The 12,976-nt window shown below is 40.7% G+C and overlaps 1 protein-coding gene across 1 annotated transcript; it reads left to right on the top strand.

Moving 5' to 3' along the window:
* The first annotated feature begins 600 nt into the window (after positions 1-600).
* Positions 601-12,304, top strand: tgm2b (transglutaminase 2b). Its single transcript, XM_070848048.1, has 13 exons — positions 601-656; positions 3,553-3,732; positions 4,808-5,026; positions 5,813-5,931; positions 6,417-6,545; positions 6,694-6,871; positions 7,050-7,182; positions 7,728-7,831; positions 7,924-8,163; positions 8,534-8,809; positions 9,275-9,435; positions 9,637-9,773; positions 10,661-12,304. The coding sequence occupies exons 1-13, from the start codon at positions 647-649 to the stop codon at positions 10,809-10,811; spliced, it is 2,037 nt and encodes a 678-aa protein (XP_070704149.1). The 5' UTR covers positions 601-646; the 3' UTR covers positions 10,812-12,304.
* The last annotated feature ends 672 nt before the right edge of the window (positions 12,305-12,976 follow it).

The following is a 12,976-nucleotide window of genomic DNA, read 5'->3' on the forward strand; positions in this document are numbered from 1 at the left end:
TGATGAAAGTGGGAAGTTGCTTAACGTGTATAATTTAAACGTCTGTTCACACCCTGACGTTTATCCTTCGTGAAAATTACTTTTTCAACCTCAATCAAGGGCCTATTCAGGTTTATTAATTAACTAATTTTAACTAAAAATTAACTAATTTAGTCACAGTTCTAAAAACATGATGTAGGAGACAGCACAAGTCATCATTCTTATCTGAACTCATTAACGCTGCATTAGGAAACAATTAATTGCCAGCAGCAACCAGCCAATGCTCTCCATCATTCCCACATTGTCTCCATATCAGCTCCATCTTTAATCTTTATTTAGTCTCATCACCAGAAACAGGGAGTTTAGATAAATAAAAAATAATAATAAATTAAAAAAAAAAGACGAGTTCCAGTTAATCTTTGGGAGGATGAATCAGAGGGATGACGTGTAGAGGCTGCAACATCATGTGTGCGTGTGCGTGTGCGTGTGCGTGTGAGCGTGAGCGTGCCTTCTGTTTGGGGGAGGGTCGCGTCACGCCCATCATCGGACTGAGTCGCACGAGGAGGACTACAAATAGGAGCGAGGTAACGGCGGAGAGAGCCACAGTGTTGCCCACTGAGAAGCAGAGACAGTGAAAACACGGTTTAAAGAGACGACAGCTGCAGTCATGACTCAAGGTAAGTGTCTCTCTGAATGCTCTCATCCTGCACTTTATACTTCTATATTTATATATATATATATATATATATACTGTACTCTCTCTCTTTTTATACCTCTGTGCTTTCTATTCATTCAAACTGTCTTAAACCGTCTCTCATGTATGAATAATGAGTAGGGGCTAGGATAGTTTTAAAGGTTTAGAACCAGAAAAAACAAACAAACTCAAATGTTGATTCATAGTGACATAATCTCTGACTCAATATGTTCATGACCAGGAAGGGCAAACTTTCACAAACTCTTAAGACACTGGTGCCACTGAGCGTGCTGATGTCTGAGAATAACAAAGGTGACACATGAGAAGTTACTACAGCCTGCACACATCATCATCTTCATCATCATCATCACACGTTGGCAGGTATCAAGTGCTGCAGGAGAAAATCTGTCAAGCACACGTTCATCCGAGGTCGGACGAAGACGGATGCATCTGAAAAATGTTCCACCCTCCTGTGTGAGGAGATGATTGTTGCCCTGGGACCTTAACGCTCAAGAGCAGCTGGAGCCTGCCGCCAGTTAACTGCTGCTATCTTTATAGCTGCTCACACCACCCGACAAATAGTTTGCCTGAAGCTCTTGCAGATACGTTATAAAGTGCATGAACAGGAAAACGGCCCAACCTCCAGGTTTGGTTGTCGAAATGCATAGAATACCAAAAATATCTGAGCAGGGCTGGTGGATGGTCTACGGCAGAGCAGGCATGCAGCTTTAGAGCTTATAGAGAGAGTATTTAACAGGAAACTGCCTGGTCTGAAGTCATTTAAATAAATGTTTTTGCCATTTGGGATATTTATTCCTTGTAGTCAAAGGATTTTCTAAGAAGATGTCTGTTGGAGCAGCTACGCGAAAAAAGAAATACCACAGAATTTGCATATAGAATAAACAGATTATTGATGAATCAGTGTCACCTGTTTTCTGTTTGTTGGACATTCACAAGACATTTAGTCAGGACTGAAAGTGTCTGTGATGGAGCCCTGCCGAGAGCATGGGTGTCACCTGCAGGACTGAAAACTCTTTTCACTTCTGATGGGAGTTTATTTTTCCAGGATTAAAATAATGTTTACTGTACCGGCTATGACCCGTTTTAGACCAGCTAGGTTTTATTTTAATTGCCTTAAAAGGCTGATGCTGGCCTCGGTGCCACTTACTGAGACGGTCCCTCTGTGGTGCGAGTCATGGCTGGTACGCTGGGAGTGAAGCGTGGGCGTGTACGAGTATGTAAAGGTTAGAGAGGAGGGCACGGTCAGGGCTGAAGAATCTCTGCTCATGCATTTCATATTAGAGCTTTGTGCAACCCTAGAGAATAAACTGCAAGTAGTTCAGTTTGGCATCACACTACACATGTACACCATCTGCTATACCACAACTGCTTCACCATAAGCAACACAAGCTGTTGCACTGAAGAATTCATTGTATATAAGGTCTAAGTTATTTTCTTATGTATCAGTTATGTAGCTGCAAAAAGGCCCCCAAACCACTGCAGAGCGGATGACGTCAGTGTCCCACCATTTGTCTGCTGTTTGTGCAGGTTTTGGGTCACAGACATTCATATGCTTTTAATCTTTGTAATTGTTTTCACATTCCTTAAGTTCAGGATCAGTTTCATTTGACTCTCTTGCCTTGAGGAACGAGTACAGTAAAACTCTTTACTCGTAAAAAGGGAAAAAGTAAAAAAAAAAAATTGGATTCTATGAGATATTTCTTTCTCCAGATGGTTCCACAATAAACTGTTAGAAAGCATCTGTGCTCCAATGCAATGATGATATTTGTTTGATATTTGCACAGACTAAATGGGAGCTAAATGCATGGAGAATATATGCAGGCTAAACAGTGGTCATTTTGTCATCTTTAAGGCATTTGCCCCAATTAGTTACATTAACATGTCTTCAATTAGGAACTGAACCAAGGTCGAGATCAGTAAAACAGAAGAGGAATACTGAGCGATGATCCCTGTGGGCTGGTAAAACAGGAGGAAGTCTTTGCAGCGTGGTCTTTGTTTGCTCAAGTCTGGCCCAGCCTTGACACCAAGGAATAAAGAGGTTAACCTCCTGACATGTCATGGAGCAGCTAGTGGTTAATCAGCGGGAAGACCGTGGAGGCATTACTGCATGTACGGAGACGCTACCTTTTCTTACAACAGGAAATCAGAGGGTGGGATTCTCTTAGTCACTATGTGCCCTGGAGAGAAGGAGTGGTTGTGTGTTTGCACACTTCACAGGGAGTGACTCTATGTCTGTGTTTACCTCTTGTTCAATCCACACAGAAAGTTCTGTGAAACAAAATTTAACTTACCATAAATGACTGCAAGTGTCCCGCAGTCCACAGTTTCTTTCCAAAGTCCACAGAATTTGCTGGGACGATCAAACAGTAAACCTTTAGAAACATTTCATTTAAATCACCCAGGAAAATAAAGTCATTATGAAAGTCAGTTTGTTGAAACTATAACTAGAAAATATAAAAAAACACATTCATAGCCACAACGTGAAGAAATCCACACTCATTTACCACAAATCTGCTCCAAAAAAGTTAACTGTAACTGTTGGTCCTTGTAAATTATTTTCAATATCCTTCATTCCATACGTAGCTATAAGTTTTACAAGTTGCACTTCATCAAGGCTGTGTTGTGGCATTTGAATCACTCTATAAACATGTATATTATCCCGCTATTAAATTTAAATGAGAACCAAGAGTGTGTCTGCAGCACTAGAAATAGATGTATGTTCTACACATTGTGATGATAAGACTGAAAATGTCCTGCGACACTGCGTATTTAAGAGATATGTAACAAACAACTCTTTTAAAGGATTATGTTGTAAGCTTTTCCTGTGTTTTTTTTAAAATGCCTTCTCTTCTTTCAAGCTCTGGACATTGATCGCTGGAACCTGGAGTGTGAGTTCAACAACACGGACCATCGTACTGATCTCAACGGCGTAGATCGTCTGATCGTGAGGAGAGGCCAACCGTTCACAATCAGCCTGTACCTTCACTCCGGAAACTACCAACCAGGAGTCAGCTCTCTCGACTGCGTTGCAGAAACAGGTGCTACTCCTTCTTTACCACTTTACTTTTACAACTTTCTTAACCACGTAAACACAGAACTCAAGAACTAATGTGCTTTGTAAGTAATTGTTGTATTATACTGTATTTTTAAGTGCCTTTAGTGTTCTTTTGGATATTTGCACAAGTTTTTGTTAGTTAGTTCCTTTATTCAGAAAGTTAGGATCACATTGGGCCCCATTCTGTGTTTCTGCTAGCATTGTTTTATCTGGTCTATTGTGATTGGAAAGATGAGAGGAAAAAGGTTGGTTAATGTTGGTGGAAAGGAAAAGGAAGTAATTTCTCTTGGTCAGTGGCCAGAAATTCTGCTTTTACTTTTTCAACGAGCATAGTTACAGTAGCTGCATGATTTTTTGTTGGTTTTTCCATTGTTAACCTCTGCTCCCCTCTTACTGTTCTGCGGGTGTTAATGGCCTTAACTGTTATTGTTGGAGGTCCCAGATACTGTATTGCCTTCAGAATACCCTAGAAAAACACTGACATGATCTGTCTCTACTCCTCAGTACACATTTAGACAAACTTCTCATGCAGAGTATGATAAGGCAGCTGTTACTGCCATTAAACCCAACTGTTTAAACAGGAAGTGTTGCTTGCCAACAGGAAAGCATGTGTATAACCGTAGATAACATTATCAACATATGAAAGTCATGTATATTTTAATGGTTTAGAGTAGGACCCTTTATCCCACCCAACGAGAGGAAAGTGATCAAACAACTTGCCCTTGGTTTTGTTGGCTGTACTGGATGGAAGATGTGAAGGAATTCACTCTTTGGACTGATTCTCAGTTTATGTAACTAACCAGAATGCAAATCAAAGCAGAGGTCACGCAGGGACCCAGTCGATTTTGGCCATAATTAGGTTCTATTATACAGTTATGCTGTCTATGCATGCAGCAAGATTCCAGACATGCTAGAACTAAATGTATGCACAGATGGGAAAACAGTGAAAATGTACCCTGTGAATTTCCATTCCCCAGGCAATAGTGTTTCAACACGATCTCTTGGCATTTTCCCACATGTAGTTCCAGGGATCTAACTACATTTACTGTTACATGCAGGTCCTCAGCCCTCTGAGCAGTATGGCACCAGGGCCTCCTTTGGCCTGTCTGCCAACACTGACACCTCGCGCTGGAGCGCCGCTGTCACCAGTCCCCCCGGGGACATGGTGACCCTGTCCATCTGCTCTGCCCCTGACGCACCCATAGGCCACTACACCCTGACCCTGGGGCGATCAAAGCCGATCGAGTTCATCCTGCTCTTTAACCCCTGGTGCCCAGGTGCGTAAACAGACCATACGTCAAGCTGTCATATAGTCGACCTTGTGTAGCGATCTTAGGCTACAAAGTGTGTCCCTCCAGACTGGGCTTTATGAGACAAACTTACTGAAGAGCAGTGCTTAAAACATTATATAGGAGGATGGCAGTAGTTTAGTTAATTAATTATTGTGTAAGCAGTAGTTTAACATTTTGGGAAATGCTTATTTGCTTTTTTGCCAGGAGTTAGATGAGAAGAATAATACTGTATACTATAGCTTAGCTCCAAAGTAACTAAATTCTCCCACCAGCACATATAGAGCATGTCATATCTCCTTTATTCAATTCAAACAAAAACTGAAGTGTAAAAACAACAAATTATGGTTTTACGAGGGGTTATTTGTCATACTGTATTTCTGTAACATAAGATATGAGGGACAAGTTAGACTAAGTTTCAATAAGAACCATAAAATACCCCTAAGTATGAAGATGAGAACCGCAAAAAATAATAAGAGACGACATGTCTTAAAATGCTATGCTAAGCTAACCAGGTTGTGGCTGCAGCTTGATATTGAATGGACAAGTATGAGTGCGGTATTGATCGAAGAAAGCAAATAAGCATACTTCCCATAATTACAAACTATTCCCTTAAGTTAAGCAGAACTTTCCATTTTATGATAAAACAATGATTACACTCCACCTGTAGGGTGACAATATATGTGTTTTAAGACCAATACTATACCAGTCATGTCTCACTAGAACTTGTATTAGGACATTGATTGTATTGTTTGTGGTGGCTCTTGGCAACAGGAGATGCTGTGTACATGGACGATGAGCAGAGTTTGGCAGAGTATGTGTTGTCTCAGGATGGGATCATCTTCCGAGGCAGCTACAAATATCCGATATCAACTCCCTGGAACTTTGGCCAGGTACCAACACCAACACTGGCGCTGTCAGCTTCACCTCATCAAACACACGTAGTACAGTCAAGCAGGCGAGCCACTGGTGACTTTGATTCATGCTTATTGTGATAACAGGAAAATATCCATTCACCAAATGATTCATGATGTGGCATGAAATTGGCAGCAACTTCTGATCATTTGAAACTGAACTGAGATATTTACATCTGACAGCAGGCTCTCTGGCTCTGATAAAGTGTTATCATTTCCATCCTTTTCTTTGATATCTGATACAGTTTAATTAGCCTGGCATTAGCAGTGCATTACTTGTAAAGCTGTTGAGGTTTACAATGTGGCAGGGTTTAGTTTGCTATGTGTTTGCACCTGTTTTTGTTGAAATGTGTTCAAAAAGGACTTGTTACACCTTGGATCTGGCTTTTGCTTATTTTTCCACCTCTATACTTCTGTCACTGACAAACAACTAATCAGCAGTAATTCATGTTTATTCTGTCCAGTTTGAAAGTGGAATCCTGGATGTCTGTCTGAGGATTCTGGATATGAATCCTAAATGTCTGAGGAATCCTGGCAAAGACTGCTCGGGGAGGAGAAACCCTATCTATGTTTCCAGAGTGCTTAGTGCCATGGTAAACCACTTCCAAAATCTCCATCCACTTTTCTGTTTAGACAGAAACACTTTTTGCTTTTTTATTTTCATAGATAGGCTTATGTGTGGCATACACATGAATTCCTTATGTGAGAAAATGTTTTGCACTGCTTTCTTTTGCGTCTTAGGTGAATTGTAATGATGACAAAGGAGTGTTGCTGGGAAAATGGACAGGTGGCTACGAGGGAGGCATCAGCCCCATGTTCTGGAGGGGCAGTGTGGAGATCCTGCGCAACTGGGACACACAAGCCTGTCAGCCTGTTCGCTACGGACAGTGCTGGGTGTTTGCTGCAGTGGCCTGTACAAGTAAGATAGGACGCAGTGGAGAGCGGCAGCCTATCACTGGAAAACACACTCAATTTGTCTCAAATAGACACAACATAACACCATATATGTAACAAGGGAGTTGTTATGATATACATAATACATGCCCCTTCTCTTAGTATCGCAATACCCATGGAAGTTTTTTTTTATACCCTGTTAGTTTTCAGAGCCCTTGGCATCCCTTGCAGAGTCATCACCAATTACTTGTCAGCCCATGACACCAACAGCAACCTGGTGATTGAACGCTACATCAATGAAAACGGAGAGATTGTTCAGTCCAGAGAAATGATCTGGTAAGAACTCCTATGATTTATGTATGTAATACAACAGTAGGAGGCATCTACTAGTCGTAACATTTCATATTCTGACAACAAAAGGTACATAAAAATACATTACAAGGAAGATTTAAGTGTAAAATTAGGTTAGGCTTCAGGACCACCATGAAATTTTTGTAATTAAAAGTAGGAAACTCAGAATTAAAATGTAAGGTAGTGTAGAAAAAAGTATACATGCTAGTCAACATATGTCCTTAAATATGGCAATGTGATTTCTTGGGGAGTAAATTGAACACCATTTAATTAGATACACTCCCCATTGGTTTAGAACAGCCCCTTGATTTGATTGTAGATGATACAGTTTGCAATGGAAGTTCTTTTTGTACTAGTCAATACTAACCATGGCAGTGGAGAATTATGCAGTCGAGGTTTAGTTGTGACTTAACTGATGTCAGTCAGTTTACTGCAGATATGAGTAATGACGTCTGAACAAGTCCAGTTATGAGATGTCTTTATTAAAGGTCAGAAACAGAAAGTGTACCAAGTGTTGCTTATATCTGTAGGAACTTCCACTGCTGGGTGGAGAGCTGGATGACCAGGCCTGACCTAAAATCTGATTTTAACGGCTGGCAGGCCAGTGACCCTACACCTCAGGAGAAAAGTGAAGGTAACAACCACGCTGCACCAATTAACAAATGAGGCAAATCCTCACCAAGGTGGATCCATCATCCTTATTTCTGCTCGTTCCCCTTCCCGTAGGAGTGTACTGCTGTGGCCCCATCCCTGTCAGGGCCATCAAGCAGGGCGAGCTCATGTTTAAGTACGACGCCCCGTTTGTCTTTGCTGAAGTCAACGCTGACGTCCTCACCTTCATGAAGAAAAAAGATGGCAGCACATCAGAAGTCATCAGCACCACAGTGGTGGGCCAGAAGATCAGCACAAAGAGTGTGGGCAGTGATGCCAGAGAGGACATCACTCATCTGTACAAGTACCCTGAAGGTAGAGAGCACTGCTGGATAAACCACACATGTAGACAAGCCTAACTAATATCAGTAGAGTTGATCTTCTCTACCATAAATAGTGTATGTTATTACAGCACATGACCATAACTATATACAGACCTGCATGCCATGCACCAGCATTCTCTGCATGCCAACAGGTCACGCCAAGGTCACCCGCTGTGTAAACTCTTACATTCCCTATCAGTATTTACTTTGCTCTTAATGGACATTAAGTCAACTCGTAATTGCCTTTGTTTACTGTACTTATACAGGCAATTTGTCATGTAAAATATAAAGAAGTTGTCAAATTTGAGACTGTGAGACAGTGTTACTGTCAGTGCTTGATTTTGTCGCCTCCATATCGTCAGGCTCTGATGAGGAGCGGGAGGCTTTCAAGAAGGCCAATCACCAAAACAAGCTGCTCCACCAGCAGCAAAATCAAGGCCTACACCTCGCCATCAAAGTCACGTCAGACATGAGGAAGGGCTGCGACTTTGACGTGTTTGCTGTGGTTACTAACAACACGCAAAGCCAGAAGAAGTGTCGCCTGCTGTTTGGATCCTGCGCCGTATCCTACAGCGGGTTTATGGGAGGGAACTGTGGTTTTAAAGATCTGCTCAATGTTGAACTCTCACCAGGAGCGGGTGAGTTAAGTCACCGTGTGGTGTTCACGTGTAAATGCTTTATACACTTGACTCTTCACTGTCAATGTTAAACATGTTGCATGTGTTCTGTTAGTCCGGCTATTTCTTGAAAATGGCCACTCAAGCTATAGAATACAAGCATGTAGTTGACACATGCTGCAATAAAACTCTGTCATCAGTGTTATTGGGTTCAACCATTCAACCAAAACATAGACAAGCATGATCAAGTACTGCAAAGACTAGTGTGCTCTCAAGGCTCCATAGCTTCCACTAATCTATCTAACAAGCATATGCAGCATGTTTTACATTTCGACTAATCAGAAACCAGCACTGACCCCCAGTCATTATTGGTCCTACTTAAATACACTGCAAAACTACTTATAAAGTCAAATACATCAAAATCCTAACCTGAATTATTTACAACCATGTTTCCATTGTATAAATGTCTCCAACATGTTCTTCTAGAGAGGAAAGTTCCACTAAGGCTGAACTACTCGAAGTACGGTGGCTTAGTCACTGAGGACAACTTAATCCGTCTGGCTGTTCTGTTGTTGGACTACAGCACCAGAGAAACTATGCTGGCAGTGAGAAACATAGTGTTGGAGAATCCTGAAATTAAAGTCAGAGTGAGTATAGGACAAACTGTTATAGGACAACTACTGTCATTACTATAGAAGGACAAGTGTCACTAATGATGGCCAGTTAATTGCTAAAACCACATTAAAGGCCTACTGTTTACATAAACAAAGCTTGGCCCCAAGCGAATGATGTTGTTATTAGTGTGAGATTTTTGTGAACTAACACCCAGACGTGGCTTTGCTCTGCAGATCCTGGGTGAACCAAAGGAGAATCGGAAGCTGGCTGCAGAGATCACCGTCCAAAACCCTCTGCCAGAGCCGCTGGAGAGCTGCTGCTTCAGCATCGAGGGGGCCAACCTCACTGGGGGACACGTCATCTCTGAGAGGTTGTATGAGTCCTTCTAGAAATGATTGTTCTTTACTCACACAGAGCTGACCGGTCATAAATTACAAGCTGTTATGCAGCTTAAACGTTCTTCTCCGTGGACACAAATATGCATGCAGAAGACACAAAGAAGCAGGAAACATTCAAAATATGCGACAGGGCGTAGAGCAGTGAACCAGCTCACTTCCTTTTTAGCAGTGACTAGATACGGTGTTTTGGCCTTTTAAAATGAATTCATTTTGTGTAATGGAAATGTTTCGCTTTTGGTTGCCCCCCACGCTATATGAGATATGTGTTACACTTTATTTATGATTGGTGCAGTGTCCTGATGTCAGCCACGATGTCACCCTGTTTAGTCAGGACAGAAGCCCAGTTGTTGAGAAAAACTACAGCACTGGGATTTACTGGAGCAGACTCAAGAGTTAGGCAGAATGCAGTTGGTGAAACACCACGCGATGGCTTGTTATTGTTAAACAATAACCTTTCCATGAATTTATTTGATATGTTGATCCCTTTTAGTGAGTAAATTAAGGTGTTATCAGTCTATTGCTTTACATAAATGCAGTTTTGTGTTTCTGGCAGCAAGAATAATACATGCGTTGGCATGATGGGTTTTCATGGTCAGTGCTATTGTTTGCCCAAAGCTCTGGTGCATGAAAAAGGATTAAACTGTCATTGAAGCTTACTTTTTTTCCCTTAACTTTTACTCTTCTGTTGAGCAGTTTAAACACTGCAGCTCCATCTGCATCGTCTCCATAAATAGTCAGAGCTGCCACGAGTGTTATGCCAGCAGTAATCAATTGTCTAAATATTTATGCAATCAGAGAACTATGATAAAGTCATCGTAGTGTGTGTCACAGATTTAATATTTAAATATTTACCCAACAGGATCGGCACCTCAGTGGGACCCGGGGAAGAAGCGAAGGTGAAAATTTACTTCACTCCCACCCACTCTGGGCTGAGAAAGCTGGTGGTCGACTTCGACAGCAACAAGTTGTGTCACGTCAAGGGTTACAGAAATGTCATTATTGGAAAATGAAGCCTTTACAGTCCATTGGACAGCAGTACTTGTACTGTTCTTTTGAAAAGCCATCTAAATATTAGCAAATGCGCCTTCTTTTGCAGTTTTTAATACATAAACTCCTTTTCTATTCATATATTTTATAATCTGACTGTGTAGTGCTGAATACTACATGTGTATCTGTTTTATTCAGAATTGATGATTAGTTCTATGTACTATTTTTATACCTTTTCGGTGCTACAATTAGACAGTTGTTACTCGTCTCATTGGTGTGGTGTTTGTGAGGTTGTTTCACTTTTATGTTGTTACACAGTGAATATGTCACCAGGTGGTCAGTTATAATAATCATTGATGAATTATTCACTGAAGCGATCAAGTTAGATGTGTTGATATGTGCAACCCAACAACCCTGGGAAAACTTCTTCAGTAGCAGAACACGGAGAGCATCTCCACCCACAGAAAATGTGCTGGTTTCACCACATTCCACACTACATATGGATGTAGTAACAGCATACTGTATTCATTTCAAACAGATTTCCACCTCTAAGTTGACTTCTTTTCTCCTTGTACCTGGGGCACACACCACATTATTTGGACAGCCTGTGGATATGGTATGGTGGCGTGTGATGGGTTTTGTTACAGTCAGAGGAAGTGCTGCTCTCGTCTGGCCACAAGCAGTCATTACAAGTGTCAAAAAACAAGGCTGAGGAGCCTCTGTAGAAGAGGTTTCGTTGCATAGTAGCTGGCTGCAGTACACAACCTGTTAATATTGTTGATTTATGGTGAACCAGATGTGTAGCAGACTGAAAAGAGTCCCATACATGTTCACAACTGTCTTACGCTGGGATTGCACAGAGGAAGTGAAAACTTTTCACAACCTTTAGTAGATAAAATGACATTTGTTTTGAGATACTTTTGGCAGCTACTCAGACATTGCCTCTTGTATTCCAATCCACAACACATATTAAGTTAAACACTAAAATGGGATTTTACCACACAAGAATCTGCAAATTAGTTGATGCTGCCAAACCACAGTCAACAACCCATTCTCTCCCTAACATGTATAGTATTTTGCTTCAATACACATTAAAAACATTAAATAACCCTGAATCAGAGAAAGCAGATCAAATGAAGACTACACTAATGTAACGTGTGGCAAATTCATTTTTTGTTTAAGGATTCTGACAGAAACTTTTGACATTTAATAAAGTACATAACTGAATAGCAGAATCGAAGAGAAGAAAAGACAAAAGACATTTCAAATGAATGTATTTAACAGAACAGATACCAAACAGCAGCACTTAGAACAAACACAGTCAAGAAGAGAATGTGATCCAGATGACAAACTCCATAAAGGTTTGGACAAAAAGTTATATTGTGGTTGAGAAAACAATGACAACGGTTTGGAGTGAATAACATACTATAGTTGTGTCTTTTAAATCATTTGGTTGCACAGAGTAAACTTTATGTAATGATAACAATAAAAGTCTACAGTGCCAAGTGTGAATATACACATGAATTCTTATTTCATCTTGGTGTGATGAAAGCATACATTTTCATTTTGACAAACACTATAGTCGTGGTAAAGAAAGCTTAATACAGATAGTTTTCTCTTAAATTGTTTTAACAAAGATTACATGAGTGAAATCAATGCACAGTTTTCAGATAAATGAAAAAGCTTTGTTTATTCTTTATTCCTAAGAAAGAATTTACATTGAAATACTGCAACTTTTGGTAGATGTTTTGGTAAAAGATAGTAGAATTGGCATATTGCAAAGAAAAGGGTCTATGTCTGTATCAGTGAACCCCAAGTTTGCTTTGTTTATTATTTATGATATCAGTGATAATTCTGTGTCTCTGCCGCTGTGTGCTGTAACTCTGTGAATGAAAGTTCTGGGTGCTTGGCCACTGAAAGAGACCCTTACAGGCTGACTGTCACATTAACTTGATGCAATAGGTAAAAAGCACAGAGACTAATAACAAAGCAACGAAAATAACATAATCATATGTACTGTCAATAAAATCAGGCCTTTAATTGGCATTCAACAGCATTGGCATCCAAACAACAATATTAAAGATGGACAAACAAACTGTGAAACACAAAGGGTCCAGGTACGCCTGTCGCCTCAGCTCTGTGGTGACGTGTGTGATTTGATGACTGTCCCTCTTTAGAGATAAGTCAT

This window comes from Pempheris klunzingeri, chromosome 2 (genome assembly GCF_042242105.1).
Source record: "Pempheris klunzingeri isolate RE-2024b chromosome 2, fPemKlu1.hap1, whole genome shotgun sequence".
Lineage (NCBI taxonomy): Eukaryota > Metazoa > Chordata > Actinopteri > Acropomatiformes > Pempheridae > Pempheris > Pempheris klunzingeri.